Genomic DNA, 19,533 nt, shown 5'->3' with positions numbered 1-19,533 from the left:
CTACTGCATTATGAATAAAACCATTTAACTGCTAAATCCTTTGTTGTAAAAACTTAACAGTGCAGCTGGGCCTCCAGCGAACCCACTAGATTTGAACATTTACAGAGAAAGAGCGATGTGATTAATACTTTACCGTAGCCTTTTTATTTCAGCCATTAAGATTCATTCCACGACACCACTTGTGCTGCCACACTATGATGTATGGGTCACTGGGTGGCAGGGATGTTTCTGTTCATCGCAGTGCTGCATTAGCGACCAGGCGAGCTCCAACTGACAACACCATTTAGTGAACCTCACCCAAGGTAATTCCATAGCGGCTGTTTATCGATACATCTCTGCACACAGACTGTTTTAGATGTAATGGCAGTATACAGCAAACTGATGGGACATGTTGTGTTTATTCAGCTGCAAGCGAACGCCTGTGTGTTCACCGCGACTGCTCATTTTCATGGTTTTTCGCGCCAGATGGAGCAGCGTGTAAAGTAGCGATGTGAGCATACTGAGGAGTCACACTTACCAGACTTGACTCGAAGGCATCTCAGAAGGAAAACACAAACCAGAAATAATCATCGCAAATGACCCGCACGACGATCCAAACCATTCATCACAGGCACAGCGGCTGCAGGTGTGGGTGTCGTGCAGGGTGCTGAACAAAGCTGCGCACACTCAGACAAGTTTGACGTGGCCAGTCTGTGCACTCTGCCGATTCAAGCACACTTCCCCACAGAAGAAACCTGCAGGAAGAATCCAAAATTAGAATTTATTTTAGTTTCCTGGCTTCAGATAATAATGAGGGAGCAGAAGGACAACGACACAGATTCCAGCAAACAAGTCGAACCCGGCTACTTTATACAGTGAACACCACATTCGTTAAAATAGTTTGGGTGTTTGAATCCATCCATCTGTTGCTCCAACTTGCTCCAATCCAGACTTCCTGGATTATACTTTTGCTCGTCTGTTGAACTGTCAAAGGTCAACAAAGCAAATCAACAAAATCATGATCCAAATTTTCCACAATATCTCAGTCCACATAGAGAAATTGTTTTGGCCCAGACTTTGCCCACATTGTCAACTGCCACGGCAACGCAAACATTTAATAATGTAATATTGTAATTTCATAAAGATGGCATGATGACATTATTCCTACCATACAATCATTCATTCATTGTTGGGTCAATAAAAGCTGGAGTTAGTGTCTATAGTTCTATAAGATGCAGATATACCTAAAAAATGCATTTTCCAACTATACATGATGTCATTTTGTGACTGTTGTGCCATGCTTCCAAAACAATAAAGTTATACAGAAGGTGCAATTTAACCAAAAGCCTTCATGCACACCAGACAAAGAAAGAAAATTAAACATTAATGAAGAACAGACACAGTAGAAAACACACGTACTGTAACTCTTGACTTGACCTTAGCGTCCACACACAACTCACTTCCTGGAACGCCACTTCATGATATTAACACTTTGGCTGAACACGACACCACAATCATAGTTCAGCTCTCTGGTCACGTCTCTCTATCGACACTAAAGCAGAGAAAGGAAAGAATAAAATATATTATTTTCTTATACGAGCGATTTCTACAAAGTCAGCTCCTTCTATAAACTTCTCACCATCTTGCGAGCTGAGCAGCTGCCAAGATGCACGCAGCTGCAGCGTCCTGCCCCAGAAAGAAAGCGGGAGATGCTTTGAGCCAACAAGTGACATCCCGTGGGACTCCACTCACCAGGAGGTAGACGCCTGTTAAAAAATTTCCCCAGCAGGATGTGTGTCTTTGCCGGGTCAAGTAGAGAAACTTCCCCCTGCGCTGCCGCTGCCCTCTCATAATCTGTCTTAAGTCTATTTTTGCCTCTTTCATCAGTCGCTTATTAAACGCTCACTGTGGGAACTATTAGGTGAACGAGGCTACAGAATGATTTCAGCCTGGTGAAATCCACAGCAGCTTCCAGGAAGCCATGTACAGTATGTTGTGTAATTGCAGTTCAGCTGGATTTGATTTTTACCATTCCGGACGGCAGAAATAATACAAAATGAATATGTACAGTGTTTGAGCCTGATTTTTGTATCAAGGAAAGAGTGGGAGAGGAAACATGAAGGAGAAAGAGTAGAACAACGGTGCCCCTCCTCTGTTGCTCAACAATGACACCACAGATTTTGTATGTTCGGCACGCGCCAAATGTTCTCATCAGCGGAACTTATACTGACTGTAATAAAGTTTAATTCTTAAATCACTAACATTACAAGCAGCCAACAAGGACTGTAAAGGTCAGAGCCGAGATGTCCTCCGAATATTTCTGTGGCTGTAAAACCGAGAGGTAAGAGAGAGACAAGCTCTGTGAAAAGAAATAGAGACAGGGGCGGGTACAGGCCCCGGCTGAAATGTGAAAGGCCCCTGAAGCGCCAAACAAAAAACATAGATCCGCCACTGACTAGAAATAAAAGAACAGAGCACTTTAAAGCAAATTAAAGATATGATGCACTAATGAGAGTCTGATGTAAGAAACCATTTCAGCCGGTAACAAGTTTTTTTAATTGTTAGCATTCTAGCATTGACAAGAGTAACTACACTCTTTCACTTATTGCTCCATGAAGCATATTTGAGGCCACACTGTGATTATTCCTGAAATAACATGCAAGAGAGAAACATTTTAGATTTTCCGCTCGAGTGAACATGCGTCAGGTCAAGATCCAGAGAGCAGCTGAAGCCAGACCCAATCATGGAAGTTCGTATACAAATCAGAAACTATAAAAATGCATGATCCATATTTTATCCAAACTCTGCAAACTCCCCGGAGCGCCATCATTTGAGAGGGAAATTCAGGATTTGCTTCTTCCTTGATATCTCATTCTACTTGAATGGCGCTGATGGAGCAGGGAGCAAGTGGAGGAGAGGATGAAGGAGGGAGGGAGCTCCTCTCCTCTAAACCAACAGGGTATCACCTCCCCCCCACCACCACACTTCTATGCTGATGGCCTGTAATTGGTGTTTAGCAGGGTTGCAGAGTGGCCTCAGCTGCAGGGTGGCTCCATGGGTCGCCTTTCAATGCGTCACTGGTTTGTGTGTGTCCCAGCACAGAGGAACACAGAGTGTGTACTGGCAGCCTGTTGATTCTCACACAGCAGGGGGCAGGGAGAGGAGGATACTGTCAACTGGGACTCTAGATAAATATAGATGGATGGACGCATGGACGGAAAGACAGATGGAGGGACGGACAGACAGACAGACAGACAGACAGACAGACAGATAGATAGACAGACAGATAGACAGATATACAGACAGACAGACAGACAGATAGATAGATAGATAGATAGATAGATAGATAGATAGATAGATAGATAGACAGACAGACAGATAGATAGATAGATAGATAGATAGATAGACAGACAGACAGATAGGAAGATAGATAGATAGATAGATAGATATACAGATAGATAGACAGAAAGACAGACAGACAGACAGACAGACAGATAGATAGACAGATAGACAGATATACAGACAGACAGACAGACAGATAGATAGATAGATAGATAGATAGATAGATAGATAGATAGATAGATAGATAGATAGATAGATAGATAGACAGACAGATAGATAGACAGACAGACAGACAGATAGATAGATAGATAGAAAGATAGATAGATAGATAGATAGATAGATAGATAGATAGACAGACAGACAGACAGACAGACAGATAGATAGATAGATAGATAGATATACAGACATACAGATAGATAGACAGATAGATAGATAGATAGATAGATAGACAGACAGACAGTCAGACAGACAGATATACAGACAGACAGACAGACAGATATACAGACAGATAGACAGACAGATAGATAGATAGATAGATAGATAGATGGATAGATAGACAGCCAGATAGACAGACAGACAGACAGACAGACAGACAGACAGACAGATAGATAGATAGATAGATAGATAGATAGACAGACAGACAGACAGACAGACAGACAGACAGATAGATAGATAGATAGATAGATAGATAGATAGATAAACAGCAGATCTGCAAACACTGCACTTCACTGTATCTTTATGGAATTCACACTAGAAGACGCGGGAGCTGCTTCTTCATGTTTATCACCGTGTTCAGGCAACAAGACAGAGATGAATGCAGCGTCTGAGTCATGGCGCTCACCGAGGGCAGGCTGGCTGCAGTCAGAGGTGTCCCATAGGGGGCACTGTTGGTTCTCATCTCGGATCAGCAGTGGAACAACAGGTTGCACCAACACTCTGCCTGGACACTAATGAGACAGCCCAGGTAAATGCAGCAGTGAAATAAGGCTGCATCGTTTTCTGTCACTTTGAATCTCACCAACCAAATGTTCACGTGTCCGTGTGTGTGCACTTCACATGAGGATCTCATCTCATCTCATCCCTCTGCTGCTAAAATCCATGCTGCATCTGATACACATGCAAATACGGTTCCACTTCTTCTGTGCAGGGTCCCAGCATTATGCTCATTTTCACCACCGAACCGAAAATGTAATTAAACATATTCCATCGTGAATCTTTCTAATTTGGCATCAACTTTTCCCCCCACTATTTTCTCTTCCAAAAAAAAACCGCACAACCCCTTCATGTGGAATGATTGAGCTGGGAAAATTGGATGGCACAATGCTTTGCTGACGTGACGCGCGCACAGACCCTCTAATTTGCCAATCTTTGCCCAAGAGTGAGTGCGTCCCCCCCACGCAACACCACCCGACCTCCCCCTTCCTCCCTCCTCCACCTCACCGTTTCTTGCAACAGCACTCTCTCCCACCCACGGGGTCCACAGCCACCGGGGCGCGCAGAGCTGCTCACTTCGCCCCGCGCCTCTGATCCGTGCGCACGCCTCTCTCCATCTCCATATACATTGGAAAGTTGAAGCACCAGTGTGGGGGGATCTGTCTGCGTTTAGAGATATTTGCCACATCCAGGTGAATGAGGACCGCATCGCTCTATGAGAAAGAAGAGGAGGAAGAAAATCAATGAGGATTTGTAAGCTCTGAATTGTTGCAGACTTTTCTTTCTTTTCTCATCGTGGAGGGAAAAAAATTATCGCAGCCTGGTGAGAGGAAGCTTTATTTGGATGCCACATTTTGAATGAGACCGCGGCGCAGTAGGAGAAATGGTAAGAAGCAAAGAACTCAACACTGCATGACTTGTTCTCATTTGAGGATTCTTCTGTATCCTCCTGACTGATTGGCTTTATTTAGAACCCCCACTAAAAACAGAGACGATGAATGAACCCCTGACTCGCACAGGGTGATCAAACAGGCTATTAGCTCCCCAGGGTGCTGCGGGGTGCGATTGGTGGCAGTCGGGTTGTTTTTACGCACCGCGAGGCACCTGTTTTATCCTCAGATATGAACAGTTCAGCCAAGACACCGAGAAGAATCAGCGCAGCCTCAAAAGAAACAGGATGTGAGAAGTTGATTTGTTCTGTATCTGCTTGAAAACGACACATGTGGACTCCACTTTTCTGTCTCATTTGGCTTCTTTAGGACCAGAACACATAACGCAGGTGGTGTTTTCATGTGTGTGCTGGCAGGTGGCGGTTGCGCACGGACTACAACAGTTTTCTTTTAAATGGGGACCCGCTCGGAGAGGATAGATCGCGTCCAAGGTCGTGCGCCCTCCTGCTGAGAGTTTATCCAACGACCCTCCACCATCACCACCACCAGAAACGAACATGTGTCCCCGGCGAGACGCGCGGCTGCTCCGGTACGTGGGACTCACCGCGCTGCTCCTGTGCACAGGTAGGACTCCCCCCCCCCAGGAAATACCCCTCAGCTAATGTCAGTGGGCGCTTGTGTCCTAACACCACATCAAAGAATGATGGACATCAAGGGTAATGGTCAAATAATAAGAGAGGGTGTAGACCATAGACTGTATATATAAGTGTAGATGCATCAAACCTCCAGTGAGTGATTTTATTCACAGTGAAACATAATGGCATGCAAATGATTCCCTTTCAGCACAAGAGGACATATATAATTTATGAGACATATAATTAGCTGTAAGCAGTTGTGGCAGAATACAAAATGACGAGTAATATTAACATGAATGAACTGTGACAGTTGCCTAGTGTGTGTGTGTGTGTGTGTGTGTGTGTGTGTGTGTGTGTGTGTGTGCAGGGGGTTAGGGGTGTTGTATACCAGCACTGAATCACTAAATTGGGATGCAGTGTGTGTGTGCGAGCATGGCACTGCAGAGCACCAGGAATAACAACAGGCTGCAGAAGGAGAAAGTGCATCTTTCTCTTTTTTTTTGTCTTTTCATCAAGTTTGTGGACTTGGAGAAATGTGTTTGTTAGTGTGTGTGTGTGTGTGTTTGTGTGTGAATCTGCCTGTCTGAGTGGGTGTTTGGGTGATTGTCTCTGCAAGTTGTTTGGGCTCATGCTGAAGGGTAACTAAAAAAAAAACATGCATATGTACATATGAAAAACACCCATAACTCATTTGATAATGGAAATATCACCTTTAACCCCAAATGTATGTTTATATGATGGAGAAAGTACCTCTGCATGTACAGGAAATCAGAACTTCTAGACATGGGTTTTATTTTTGTACTTTTTGTCCATCCTACCATTTATATTTTTTTATCACTGAGATCTTGCGATATATGGCAACAATGGCTTGAAAGCCCTTAAACCTGGGTCCATTGATAACAAGAGCAGTTGCATTGAACAAACAGTGTGCTTATTATCTAAAAAACTTATTTGTCATCAAGTAAAAGAGCAGTTGTGGAAAGAGAGGTCAGAATCAAAATTTAATGTCAATACAAACACTCTGCTGTAAACACCTCAAATTCACTTGCATTACTTCCTGGTTCAGACTCTTTTAAACAGTAAATTGGTTTGAACCGACTCGTCTGATCGCTTGATTCTGGTGAATTTTAGCAGTTAAGTTACGGATTAAATGTTCTAACAATTATGTTGAGAGTAGAGTGCATATACCTCCACCAAGGCTCAATAGTCGCTTACATTTAATCAAACTGCACCAGATTGCACTTTAATGGTTTCCTTCTAGCCCCATTCTTCTACCAAGTTTGTTTTTGTGCTGAAAACCATACAAACCTATATGGTAACAAAAAAATGTTTCATGTGTGTAACTGTCTCCACCTGAGAAAGTCTCTCCAGAAATACACAGTTACAGGCCAGACATTGATCCGTGTGTGTCTTGGTTTGGTCAGCCTCTTAATCTTTGCAGGGGACAGTGGACAGGAAGGTAAAATGAGAAAAAAAAACAGTTTCCAACCTCGTCACTCAGCCCCCTGGTGTGCAGAGTCTCGGAGGATATTGTGACTCTCCAGCCATCTGATTGCTTTTCACCGGGAGGTTCTGCGTTGTCACACGTGCACTGTCAGGCACACACTGGAGAGGATATCTACACGTACACGCTGTCAGACTGGCCATCAGGACATTTGGAAGAACTCCACATAACCTGGCATACTATAGGCAGCTTTTTGAGACAGATGGGAGGATTGTCATCTCTTAGTCAGTTAGAAAAAAGTTTCAGGGGTGAAATGTTGCTTGGTTACCACCTCAGAATGAAGCAAACTTATAAAAGTTGCAGAATTTTTCTTAACGACTTCATGACTTTAAAAACAAAAGGGATTTCGGCTCAATTGTGTGCTCAGAATCAGGATTTTAACTTAATTATTTTTACTATGATGGCATAACAGTTTTATTTCAGATTTTTCAAGCATCAACAAATGATTTCAGAAGAAAGGAAAATGACAGTCAGCAGAGTGCATACTACTGCCAAGGCCCAACAGCCCCTTATGAATCCACATTTAAATTCACTTGATCTGGATTAGAATTTTCTCACCAAAATTGCACAAAATTTCAGTCCCCGAAATGTGCCTGATTTTTTTTTTCATCAAGATCCATGAATTATTCTCTGAGAAGAAATAGAAAGAATCCCTTTCACAAAGAGAGAGAAAAAAATATCCTGGATCTGCCCCCTCATCTGGATCCACGCCAAAATTTAATTGATTCTTTCCTTACCCATACTGCAACTTTCCACCAAGTTTCCAGATAATCTGTCAGGTAGTTTTTGTGTAATCCTGTAAAATATTAAAGGAAAGCAGATTGGCGGAGGTAATAATGTTTGATATACCCCAAAACACATATCTCTGTATTTATAGGGTTATTTTAATAAAACGCTGTTATATTCATGCTATATAGTTTCCATCACTTGCCTGAATAAGTGATTGAATGCTTGGTGTGAAGGGCGCTGTGCTACACAAGAGTGGGAGGATTCCCACTCAGAGTTTTCCTGCTCTTTTATACGTGCGAGGGTTTGACCAGAGTGGATTGGGATGGAAAGTTGAAAAGTTACAAAACCAGAAACGCATTTAGCCCTAAATTAATAATAGCTCCCCTGGTCTCCCTCACACACACACACACAATCATACACACACACACACAGACACACACACACACACACTATCAAGATCACAGTTGCCAGAGATGTTCATGGAAGGAGAAATTGAGAACAACTTGGAGCTTCAGGGTGTCTGATCACCATAACCCGTTTAGCCATGTTCAATTTGCTATGATCTAAACATCAGAGTAGAATTATTTAATCATAGTGTTGCAGATATCAGGAAATGCTAATGTGACCCAGTGGTTATTACCAGAGAAGGAAATTGATATGATGCAATTCTGTAAAAACAGCAGATTATGTCAAATGCATTTTACTATAATAGTTTACATTTTCCAGAGATTTATGGAGGGGCTGTATGTGGGGACATGATCGTCCAAGTCAGTTGCTCCGCACATTATAAAACAAAACTTAAATTACAAAGCAAAACTGAAATATCTAAAAAGAAAACAAATATGTCAGAATGGAAAAGATGCCAAAGAAAAAAGACAAGGAGAATCAAGGGCCGATACCGGTGTTGAAGTCCAGGATGTACCCAGATGCCACCTCTCAACTGAACGTGTCTAAACCTGTTCATATCCTTAAGCTCTGTAAAACTTTGAAGCTGTTTCCAAATACCGTCTAACGACTGTTGTGATGTTTGTGTGTTTGGCTGAGTCAAAGTTCGGGATGTTTTTCAGTCCCTGTCACTGACAAACCAAGTCAATTAATTGCTCCCATTAACCTTTGAGTCGCACCGTTTGTCACCCTGATGAATTCCCTGTCACGTGGGGTGAGGTGTTTACAACGATTGAACCGGTTTATAAAAGCATCAAATACGCTTTTTCAGTTTGAATGTTTTTGTTGCAACTTTTTTCATCATTTTCAACATTTCAAATAATGAACTCATGCTGAGGTTGATTCCAACTGGGAACAGGTCGGACCTGTCTTTCAATAGCTCACCAAAAAACATTTTTTAAATTGCTGGAGCTGTTCTAATCAGCGTCTGTACCCCTTTTGGAGGCTGCAGAGGATTTCACACTTCTGAAGTCTGTGGGATGTTGTACAGCAGCTGCCGCGGTGAATGTTTAATAATCGACTGAGAGACGACAGAAGATTTAAAACAGGTAATCCTGTGCCAGCGCTGGGAGAGAGGAGGGGCCCAGAGTGACCCTGCACACACAGTAAGAGAAATATAAACTGGTGTCTACTTTCAGGAGAGCAAAGTCTCATGGGATATTGGCTCTGAGCGTCTCCTGGTTTGATTCTCGGAGGAGGTTGGCAGGGCAGCGATTCTGTTTAAAGGAACTGCAAATGCCAGTCGAATCAGCTGAGTTTGTGGAAATCTTGTTAAAAAAATCTGCCCTTGTTTCGTTTTTCTCTCTTTTTCTGTCTTAGTTATTTCTATGAAATGCTGAAATGTTAATTAAAATAAAACTGGTGCTGGGGTTCTTGTTACTGGAGGCCTCTACCAGGAAGCTAAAAGTCTCCCGAACAGTGTCGGTCTTTACCACAGCGGCACAAAGCAGCCCTCCAGACAAACACACATTTAACAACAATTTTTGTAGAATCCAATCCAACTTTGTACTATCTCTGAATGAAACGCTGCAGTAGGAAGTGATGGATGAAGCCTGGTTTGCCCCATGTGACACAGCATTTTGCACAAGGCTCCAGGGAGCAGCAGAAGGAAACGATGCACCAGGGAGCCATATGTCATACTAAGTGGGTCATAACACAGAGACACAAGTCGTGATGTGAAAGGTAAAGACATGTACCTAAATTTTGTTTTAGAATTTTGTCTTGAATTAGGATCAATTATAGCTCAAACTGCGCCACGATTGGTTCTAATAACCAACATTGTCTGTTTGAAAAAAGTTTATCTTCACTGGTTTGTTGAAAGAGAACATTCTGCACAATAGAAAATTCTAATATCAACTCACTCAAGTGAAATTTTCTCAGATTGCGAGAGGACATTTTTTCCAAGGTTGATTTTTCACTGTGGCCTGATGTCCCTGCACATCTTTTTAAAGTCTCCACTTCCATAACCACAGCTGAACAAATACTGCAAGAAGCAGCAGATGGATCTGATGGCACCAGATGATTAGTCATGAGAGCTCAGCAGCAGGCGTTCGTCCTCGCAGGTTAATTAAAGGGGAAAAAGATCACGCATGGTTTCAGTTAAATGTTCAGGTAAATATCTGCTTTCCTAAAGTCACTTTATCTCAATATTGAAGTGGGAAAACATGACCATGTCAACCTTCAACTTACATCGTCAACAACATTTTGTCATCATGTCGTTATGTTAATGGTTAAAACTGGTCGCATTTGAATGTAATTTCTAGGCAACGAGGTTGTACTGAAATGTCGTCTCTCTGGTCAACACCAGGCTCATGTAAGAAACAATCCTTACCATGGCAACTGTGGGGTTACAGTCTTGCAGGTAATGAGAGAAAAAGAGAGAGTATTTTATAGATTTAATATTTTTCTTAGTTTATTGCAACGTATTTAAATCTTTATACTGGCTGAGAAAAAATTCCAACACAGGCATAAACATATGCCAGGATCATGACCCAGATAAACAGCTCCTCTTATGAACATGAACTCCGAAAAATATCTGGACAATTTTCCAGAGTTTTCCTTTCAAATATGAAAAATGCAGCGCCAGATTTTCTTGTTCACAACAACACCTGGGTTGGGCCTTATTAACAAAAACTCTTGAATCCTGTCGTCTTTCCAAGTTGGCAGCTTCGTCACACATCATTTTCTCCTGCGGCCCCTCTGGAAAATGTCAGAACTTCAGCGCATGTGTGAAAAGAGCTTTATTGTATTTTAAGCAATTAACTTTAAAAAAAAAATTTTTGGCATATTTTTGAGGCAATTCTTGTTCCCTGAAGATACATGTTTTTTATCCACCTGCGTTTCCTTTATGTTGATGAACAAAAGACAAATGTTTTTTCCAACTATTTTGATGCAAACAGGCCTTTGTTGTGAGCGGTAAAGACAGAATACTTTAGAAAAGTTGGCTCTCTCGTCAGAAACTTCATCAGGCTTTTGGTTCTGTAACTGAAATGGCTGTTGAGGGTTTATTTTCTTTACTTAACTAATGGCATTAGCACTGGAGGCTAAGTAATTGACGGAAAGTGCCTTTGATGTTGCACAGTGATTAAGGACACTCCAGCTTTTTATCTGCAGGGAATTCAAACTGCTGTTATAATGGCGTGCCTTGTTTTTCCCAGACCATCAAAGTGTGTCCAGTGTGAATTCTTAATTAGTTTTATTTTCTTAAATTAATTTATAGGAGTTGTTGACAATGATGACCTAAAAAAAGAAAAAAACCCAGGAAGACCTTGGGCTGCTGAGCTCATGTGAAAACTCAGAGGTTATATTGAGTTAAAGACTGAGAATTCAGAAAAGCTCAGGCTTGAGACAGCATGACAAATGAAGGAATTTCACTCCTTAACTATTTCTTCAGCCACAGCACATGGTCATTTGCTTTCCCAGGAATCCATAGGATGTAATCCACCGGGGAGAAGGAAACGTGGAAAGTGTCTTTCTTTTCCCACAGGTTTTGCTTTACTAATAGGATCAAAGCGGGAAAGTGCGAAAAGGAGAATAATCGATGAATGACAGTGTTAAGATGAAACATTGCCCTGCTTTCTTCCTTCACTCGGAGTGTTTGGAGGATGGGGAATACAGCGCGCCTCACCATGGCTGGCGCATGAAGATCCGTGCTGATGCAACCCGACACACATAATCACACACAAGCACAAGTGCGTAGCATCACTAAAGCTTTTGTGACACATTGTGGATGCACACTGTAAATACACACAGACACACATACACACAGCGACACACAGAGACTCATCTCCTTGGGCAAACAACTTCACAGCCGTCCAACTGGGAAAGGATCGCGCTCAGCGGGAGGTCTAGAGACAATTAGCATAACTAACAGAACAATCATTGCACACCCAGCGAATCAGAGGGAGACGAAAGCGAGCCTACGCAATCAGAGCAGAGAAGGAATGTTAACAGGGTTTGTTTTTGTCACTTCCTGTGTGAGAGATTGACAGAGAGAGATCACACATCCATCTCGCTTCACTGGCATCAGTCCCAGAAGCCGGTGGAGGTACAGTACGTGCTCCTCTCGTCTCGAGCTCGGGCTTCAACCCCCCCCCCCCCCCCCCCCGCTGAGAAGGCCTCGCACCGCATCACTTTACAGAAGAGTGGCGCCGAAGTTTTGAAACAAGTTGTCAGAGAAAGCCAGCAACCTTTTTCATCTCTTGTATTTCTGAGGAGAGCTGTGTCAGTTAGGCCGCAGGTGTCAATGCAGAGATGATGACAGTGGTGATGGGAAAGGTTGTTTTTTTTTTTAGATGGTTGTTATCTGCCCAGGTCAGAACAGAAAGCTATTTCCTGTGTGTGTGTGTTTAGTCCAGCAGGAAACCACTGTCTGTGTCTGTCGCTCTCCACGGACACAGTACTCAACTTTTCTCAGTCTGTCGGTCTCGATCTGTCTCGTAATTGCCTGGTTTATCTGAGGTGCTGACTGTGGTTAAGAGCCGCTCCTTGCTGATTGATTTACTACCTGCACCATCAGATGTTTAAGAGACTAGAAAACATCAAAAGTTATTATATCGAAAGTTCACCCGAGCACAACAACAGCAAAAAAAATTAATAAATAAAAATAACTTCCATACACACAGACGGGTGAATTTTAATTTCAAACCAGATAGACGCTTCGGAATCAAAACCTGAGGGCAAACCACTCCGCACCTTCCAGGAATGTGGCTCCCAAACCAAGACTCAATTCCCTTACCAATTTTCAGCAACACTGCCCCAAGAGAGGTAAACATTGCAGAAAGCTCCAGCCAATAAAAAAAATGTATTAGCAATAGGGCTTCCATCTTCCGAACCCTATATCTGTATAGGTGTTAATACCTTTATGCAGTAAGCCATGTGAGGCTCAGAGCACGTCAGCCATGGTGATAAATAGACTGGAGGAGTCTCTGCCCTTTTCAGACTTGAATAATGTGTAGTATTTAATTCAGATGATCAGAAATGTGCAGTTGTGCATGTAAGGTTTAATCTGCGGTGCCAACGTTTGTATTCCATATGTGGTGCAAACCCCCGAACATACGCGATCGCTGTCTGATATTTTAATGGTAACTTTGTGCAGGAGGCTTCAAACGGCATAAAGTTTTTGAGGATTGCATTTCACTGGCTGCATGGATGCGATGTGCAGGTTTACTGGTCAATGCGATACGCTGGCCGAGAGAATGAGACAAAGATATTGATTGATCTTTGGGCTTCAGGCCTGAGAGGAGCACAAAACCGTGAGCGGCCTTAAAAAACTGTTGTTGGTCAATTTCTAGTTAACGTTAAATGTGCTGATGGCCAGTTGGTGGGTCCCATTTGGTCAGAAAATTGCAATCTGTGCAGCAGTGAAACAGATGTCACCACGGAATGAGAAAAAGCTGTTTTTGAGCTTCAGTAGTTGAGTGTGTGTGTGTGTGTGTGTGTGTGTGTGTGTTTCCATGTGGATGCGTGTGTATTATTAGCAATGTTGATAGACAAAGTGTCACCACCTCAATTGCACAGTGGCCCGAAAATGAATCCGTAATCAACTTCTCAATAAACAGAAATGTGGCGGCTCTTCTCCACAGTGACCACACTCCTCCTCACCTCCACATCTTCATCCTCTCGACTCCATCACCCTTTCACTTTTCCCTTTTCATTTACTGTTCGCTTACTCTCACACGTTCCAGTTTCTTCCACCACAGAGCAAAGCTAAATATATCTTTTATTCATTATTATAATTTATTCATTTAACTTTTTTTTACCTAATTCTGTAAGATCTATGGGGATGTAAGTATCGCCTTCCAGATAGAAATGAAAAGGAATTAAAGGAATAGTTTGAAATATTGGTGAATTAGCCTTTTAGGTTTCTTGCCAAGGCTCGTTTGGGAGGAGTAATTCTACTCACAAGTCTGCACAGTATATTTAAAGCTACACTTAGCACCCTATAGCTTAGCAATATGCTTTCAGTTATTATGCTAAGCTAACTGACTGCATAAATATTTAGCAAACATAAGAGTGGCATCAATCTTCTCATCTTCTTCTCGGAAGAAAACACAAACACATTTTTACCTCATCGTCAAATCATTCCTTTAACTCCCATCATCAAACTAATGATATTTATTGATGTACTTGTTATTTAAACATCTGATGATGCTCTGTTTAACACTGTTGAACTTTCCCTTTATTATTCTATTGTGGCAAAGCAAGTCCATTTTTGTTGTAGTGCACATTTCAACTCAAGGCAATTCAAAGTGCTTTAAAGGCGTCATGACAAATTATAAATCAGAATAAGATAATACAAGAATATAATTATAGTGGTAGAATGTTTTTTAAGTAGTCAACAAAATATCACATGTAAAATGTTACATATTTTCACTCTTCAATTTGTCAGTTGAAATTAACGCTTCTCCAACCGCAGCTGTCATCAGTTACTTAGTGTTGACACTCTTCGCCTTGCACTGTAATGATCTGTTTCAGTCATGCTGTAAACACTTTTCATCATTTCATCACCCTTCACTTGGCCTCTGCCGACAGAATCTCCTGTTGGCCGTGTTTTGTTCCTGCGGTCCATGGCGAGATCAACATTTTCCTCTTTGTCCATTACATCCACTCTGCTGCTCCATCTCCATGAACTCATTACTCCCACCCTCACGCAATCCGTGGCCTTTACTTCTCTTTAGAATTGAATTACTATGGATAACCAAACCGACCAACATGAATTCTCACCCGAATCCATGGAAATCGAATACGGATGGACGATTCACTGCATGTTTTGCTCAGCTGCGTTTGCTCGACCTTGTAGCGCATAGTGCCGAGCTCTGCTTTTACAATTTCCCCCCCTACGTGCCTCCAGTGAAGGTTTGCTGCGTTATATGTAAAACCACAAAATCCGGGCCGCCATCTTTGAAGCCTCTGCCCCATGACGTGGTTGCTGTTCAACCACTTGTCAACACACAGGAGATTTGGAGGCTTTGGGAAACTGGTTGATCAGATTACCCTAAATATCTTATCACTTATAGCCCATAATGTGTATTTTCGGTGCTTTAATCTATGCTTAGCACATGCCTGCCCCCTATCCGAGGCAATAACAGTGATTTTACAGTGTCTCTTATTTAGTCGTGTCCTCATTTCCCACATGAGCGCTATACTGTGCAGCTCTGAGCACGCCCAGGGCCGGATGTGGGCCCAGTGCCTGAGTAATGGAGGATAAATCAGTTCTTAAAAGGTCCATATGGGGGGAAACCAAAACGTATCCAAAGCCCGAGGATTTGAACAGCGACACGAAATCCCCTTTGTTTCGCTGTGGGTATGAAGCGGAGCGAGTGAGCCTTGTGTGGGCTCCTGGTGCCCGTCTGGGGCTCATATGGTGCCAGCTTTTTCCAGCAGGTAATTGGACCTTTCTGAGCCAGTGTGTGTGTATTTGTGTGTGTGCGCATGAGTTTGTAATCTCCATAAAAACAGTGTGGATAGAGGCCCCCTCACTTCCCAAAGTAGACGTGAAAGGACACATGCCACTTTTATTTAAGGTAACTGATGAGGTAGACAGCTGTACTGATGTGGTCCACTTACTGTATGTCTGAGTGCTCGTGGCCTGAGGTGTGATTTCTATCAGCGCTTTCATTTTCTCCAGCTTCTCATCTTCCTGGTTCGGTCCCCATGTGGCTTCGCTTGATGGATTCCCAGGAGATTCAAAGACTGATACTGATTTACACTTTAAATAATTTCATATAAAACAGGGGGGATATATATCATTGCCTCCATAAAACTTCTGCGGCGCTCCCCCATGCTTTATAGAAAATAATACAAAATATGCCAAGCTCGGATTCACTTGACGACTCACCAGCTCTTCAATTTCTTGGGTCATGAGATTTTTTTTAGGACCAAAAAATAGTTCCAGGAGCCAGAAATCTTGAGAATTCATGAGATGTTCTGATGTTTGTTGTTGACACGTAAACAAGACCTGACAGAACTATATTTTACATTTTATTTTATTTGCCAATCCGATAAAAAGCTCTATTTCACAGGCAGGTACAGGATCAGATAGAGTTTTTTTTTCCATGCAGTGACTTCTCAACCTACACAATTATGTGCACATACGTGTTGTCGATGTTGTAAAAAGTGATTTGATTGTTAATATCAAATAAGGCTGCAGTGATTGTTTTCATAAAGTCTATGTTGCTGTTCTCAATGAACTGATTAATTAACCTATAGGATGTTCAGAGATGCTCATCAACAGCCCGCAGAGCACAAGGTGAAGATCTGAATTTCTTGTTCTGTCCGACCTTTGGTGCTTCTCTTTGATAAATGACTTGAAATTAGTTTTCAGCCGTGATAGCAGTGCAGCCTTGGGCACAGTAATTTTGGTCTGTCGGACCAACACCGCGGCCCAGACTGAAATATCTCAACAACTGTTGGATGGATGGCTACAGACATGAACTGTCCCCATGGGATGACAAGAGTCTTCAGGAGAGGACATATCTCCCACAAAACTCAAAACATCAGATAATTTGGTGCCGTATCAGAGTTACCTGAGTAATCCTGTGGCTGTAATCCTGTGTCCAGTGCCAGTGATAACAAGTTAATCCTTTCATATCCATACCCAGCACACAGACGGGTGTTTGGTATCTTTCTGTTTCTCACTTTACTTTACTCTCAATGAGGCCAAGTCAAACAAAAACCATTGAATTCAGTAAAAACCTGATAAACAGGTGAAGCGCAGATGGATGGACAGACAAACTGACAGACGGACAGATGGACAGACTTACTGATCACTATATCTCCCCTCATTAAAGGGGTAAAAAGGAAGACTCTGACAGAGACTGACAGAGATCTGCTCTGGAAACTCAATGACTGCAGTTGGATTGACGGACGGACAGACTGACAGATACAAGAATTAAACAGATAAACTCTCTGACTTTTCCTTTGCTGCCACATTAATGTCCACATTTTTATTTATCCATCAACATGTATCAACATCTGCACACATCCCGTGCAGATATTCATGGCTCACAGAGGATGTATGCTGGGTTTTACTACAGCTTCACAAAGCCACTAGAATGAATGTAAACTTATTGTCCAGATTCATTCATTCATCCACTGACTCGTGAACTTGCTGAAAGATGTTCTGCTAATTAACGATTAATTAATTCCAGCACCACAACGATATTTACCAAAACTCTCATATATCTATATGTGTGTTATGAACCTCTGTCTCACTCTGTCCTGGAGTACAATGAAGAAGTAAATGTTCGCAAATCCTTCAAAGCCAAAAACCTAGATGGAGAAAATGAATGGAAGAACTTTCCTGGGAATCTGTTCATGCTACTGAAGTGAATCTCCAAAAATGAAAAGCTTTTCATCATACTGAGGAAATCTGCAGCTCAAAGAAGTGTAACCTGGTTACTTGAAGCTCATGCATCAGACACTTTGCCTCTCTGTGATCTGCTTGTCTTGAAAACGTGTTTGCTGTTTGAGTTGTCTACAGCGACTACACATTCACACTGCAAACAGTTATCATCCCGTTCCAAGGGTGGATTTCATCACGGTATACCTCCGATCTGTAAAGCTAATTACTACCGCTTCCATCCCAATGTCGTACAGGGCAGAAGTGCTTTCATATGTAGATTTGATTAAATTATGCCGGGGTGAGCTCATTAGATGGGATTTACATTTAGAGATGTTTTTGTGCTCCGTCCCCCTGAAACCTCTCGCGAGCGCTGCAACCACAGGATTCTGATGACCTGACAATTCCTGGCCAGCGTTTTCCTCTGCTGCAGCGCTGCGCACTCACACAGTCATGTCTGCTCATCAAAGCCAGGAAATGGCACCACGCTGCTTTCAAATTCATGGTTCACTTTGCTATATTAAACACTCTCATGGTTTTGTAATGGGTCTAGCTGGTTAATTAAGTGGGTCGGAGAGCAGATCAAACGCCTCTGGTAGATACAATCAGTATTTTGGACCATATCGCCCGGGGTACAGTCAGATTTGAGGGGTGGGATGGGAGACTTTACTCACCATCAGGCTTAGATTTTTAAACAAATCATCTTTACCTTGTATCAATGAGTAATTAATTATCCCTGCCACAGGTTAGATTTTCTGCCCTGTCCATATGTTTGTCTGTTTGCTGGTTTATCAGCAGGATGACAAAAAACTATGAAACTGACTTTGATGAAACTTGATGAAAGGATGGGACATGGGCCGAGAAAGGAGCAATTTGGGTCAGGTGCTATCTTCTCTAAAATCTGGAGGGAGTGGATTTAAATGTGGTTTCATGCTGCTGTGTTTGTCCAAACAAACATGACGGATCTTGTGCAGAATTTAAGGAGCCTGTTGGCGGAGGTACGTGTTGTACCGAAATTTCAACCTTAACCAAAAAAATATTCTTCTTTCTCAGCGAGCCGTTGCATCACAGTTTCTATTTGTTCAAGTTGGTTTTGCTTGAGGGTTTGAGCTGGGCCGTCTATGGATAATTCTGCAGGATGACTGACTGTTTTAGGTTAGCTTGTTTAAAGAAAGCGCTGGATCTAATCGCGGGCAAAAAAATTAGAGAGGTAGCCATCAATCATAACCCCCCCCCGTTTCTCTCACTGTCAAATTACCTCTGCAGCATCACGCCACCCCCGACTGCAGCCTCAGAGAAACAGAATACTTTATCTCTCCAGCTGTCAGAGGAGCGATCACTTAGTTGATTATGACGTTGGGGTTGCGGTATGCCGATTAAGTCTCAGGGTTCGAAAAATGTGGGGAAGAACGGGCCGCTGCACACACTGCAGTGAACACGACGTGCAGAGCGTGCAGGAAAAGACATGTATGAATATTAACGTCATAAATTGTATTTTCATTTGCTCGCAGCTTTTCTCTCATAACGATTTTTCCCCCCTTTTTTTTGGCTGATATGATAATACACACAAGGATAATGGTGGTAGAATAAAGGGTAGGATTGAGGGCTTATCTGGCTGTGCAGGTGTGGTATTACAGGCTTCTCAATGGGCATCAGACCTGTGGTGTGAAGTGTAAGCTCCTGCACGGCAAGGAGCATTGTGTGTATAATCCCAGCGCACTTTCCCTATAGCTG

At 42.5% G+C, this 19,533-nt stretch overlaps 1 protein-coding gene across 2 annotated transcripts in view; it reads left to right on the top strand.

Moving 5' to 3' along the window:
* Positions 1-4,741: 4,741 nt before the first annotated feature.
* The window catches only part of LOC109626119 (transmembrane protein 132C), a 120,597-nt gene continuing 105,805 nt past the window's right edge, over positions 4,742-19,533 (top strand). Inside the window, exons 1-2 of one of the 2 annotated variants that reach the window (XM_020081800.2) lie at positions 4,742-5,140; positions 5,561-5,768. In XM_020081800.2, the coding sequence (XP_019937359.1) occupies positions 5,702-5,768 (67 nt within the window). In that variant the 5' untranslated portion in view covers positions 4,742-5,140; positions 5,561-5,701. Of the gene's footprint in view, positions 5,141-5,513; positions 5,769-19,533 lie in introns of both variants that reach the window. The other variant, XM_069514039.1, reaches the window with a different exon arrangement.

The sequence above is a fragment of the Paralichthys olivaceus genome, chromosome 18 (genome assembly GCF_024713975.1).
Source record: "Paralichthys olivaceus isolate ysfri-2021 chromosome 18, ASM2471397v2, whole genome shotgun sequence".
In the NCBI taxonomy this organism is placed as follows: Eukaryota; Metazoa; Chordata; class Actinopteri; order Pleuronectiformes; family Paralichthyidae; genus Paralichthys; species Paralichthys olivaceus.
The sequence above is the reverse complement of the archived record's forward strand: the minus strand, read 5'-3'. Positions and strand labels throughout refer to the sequence as shown.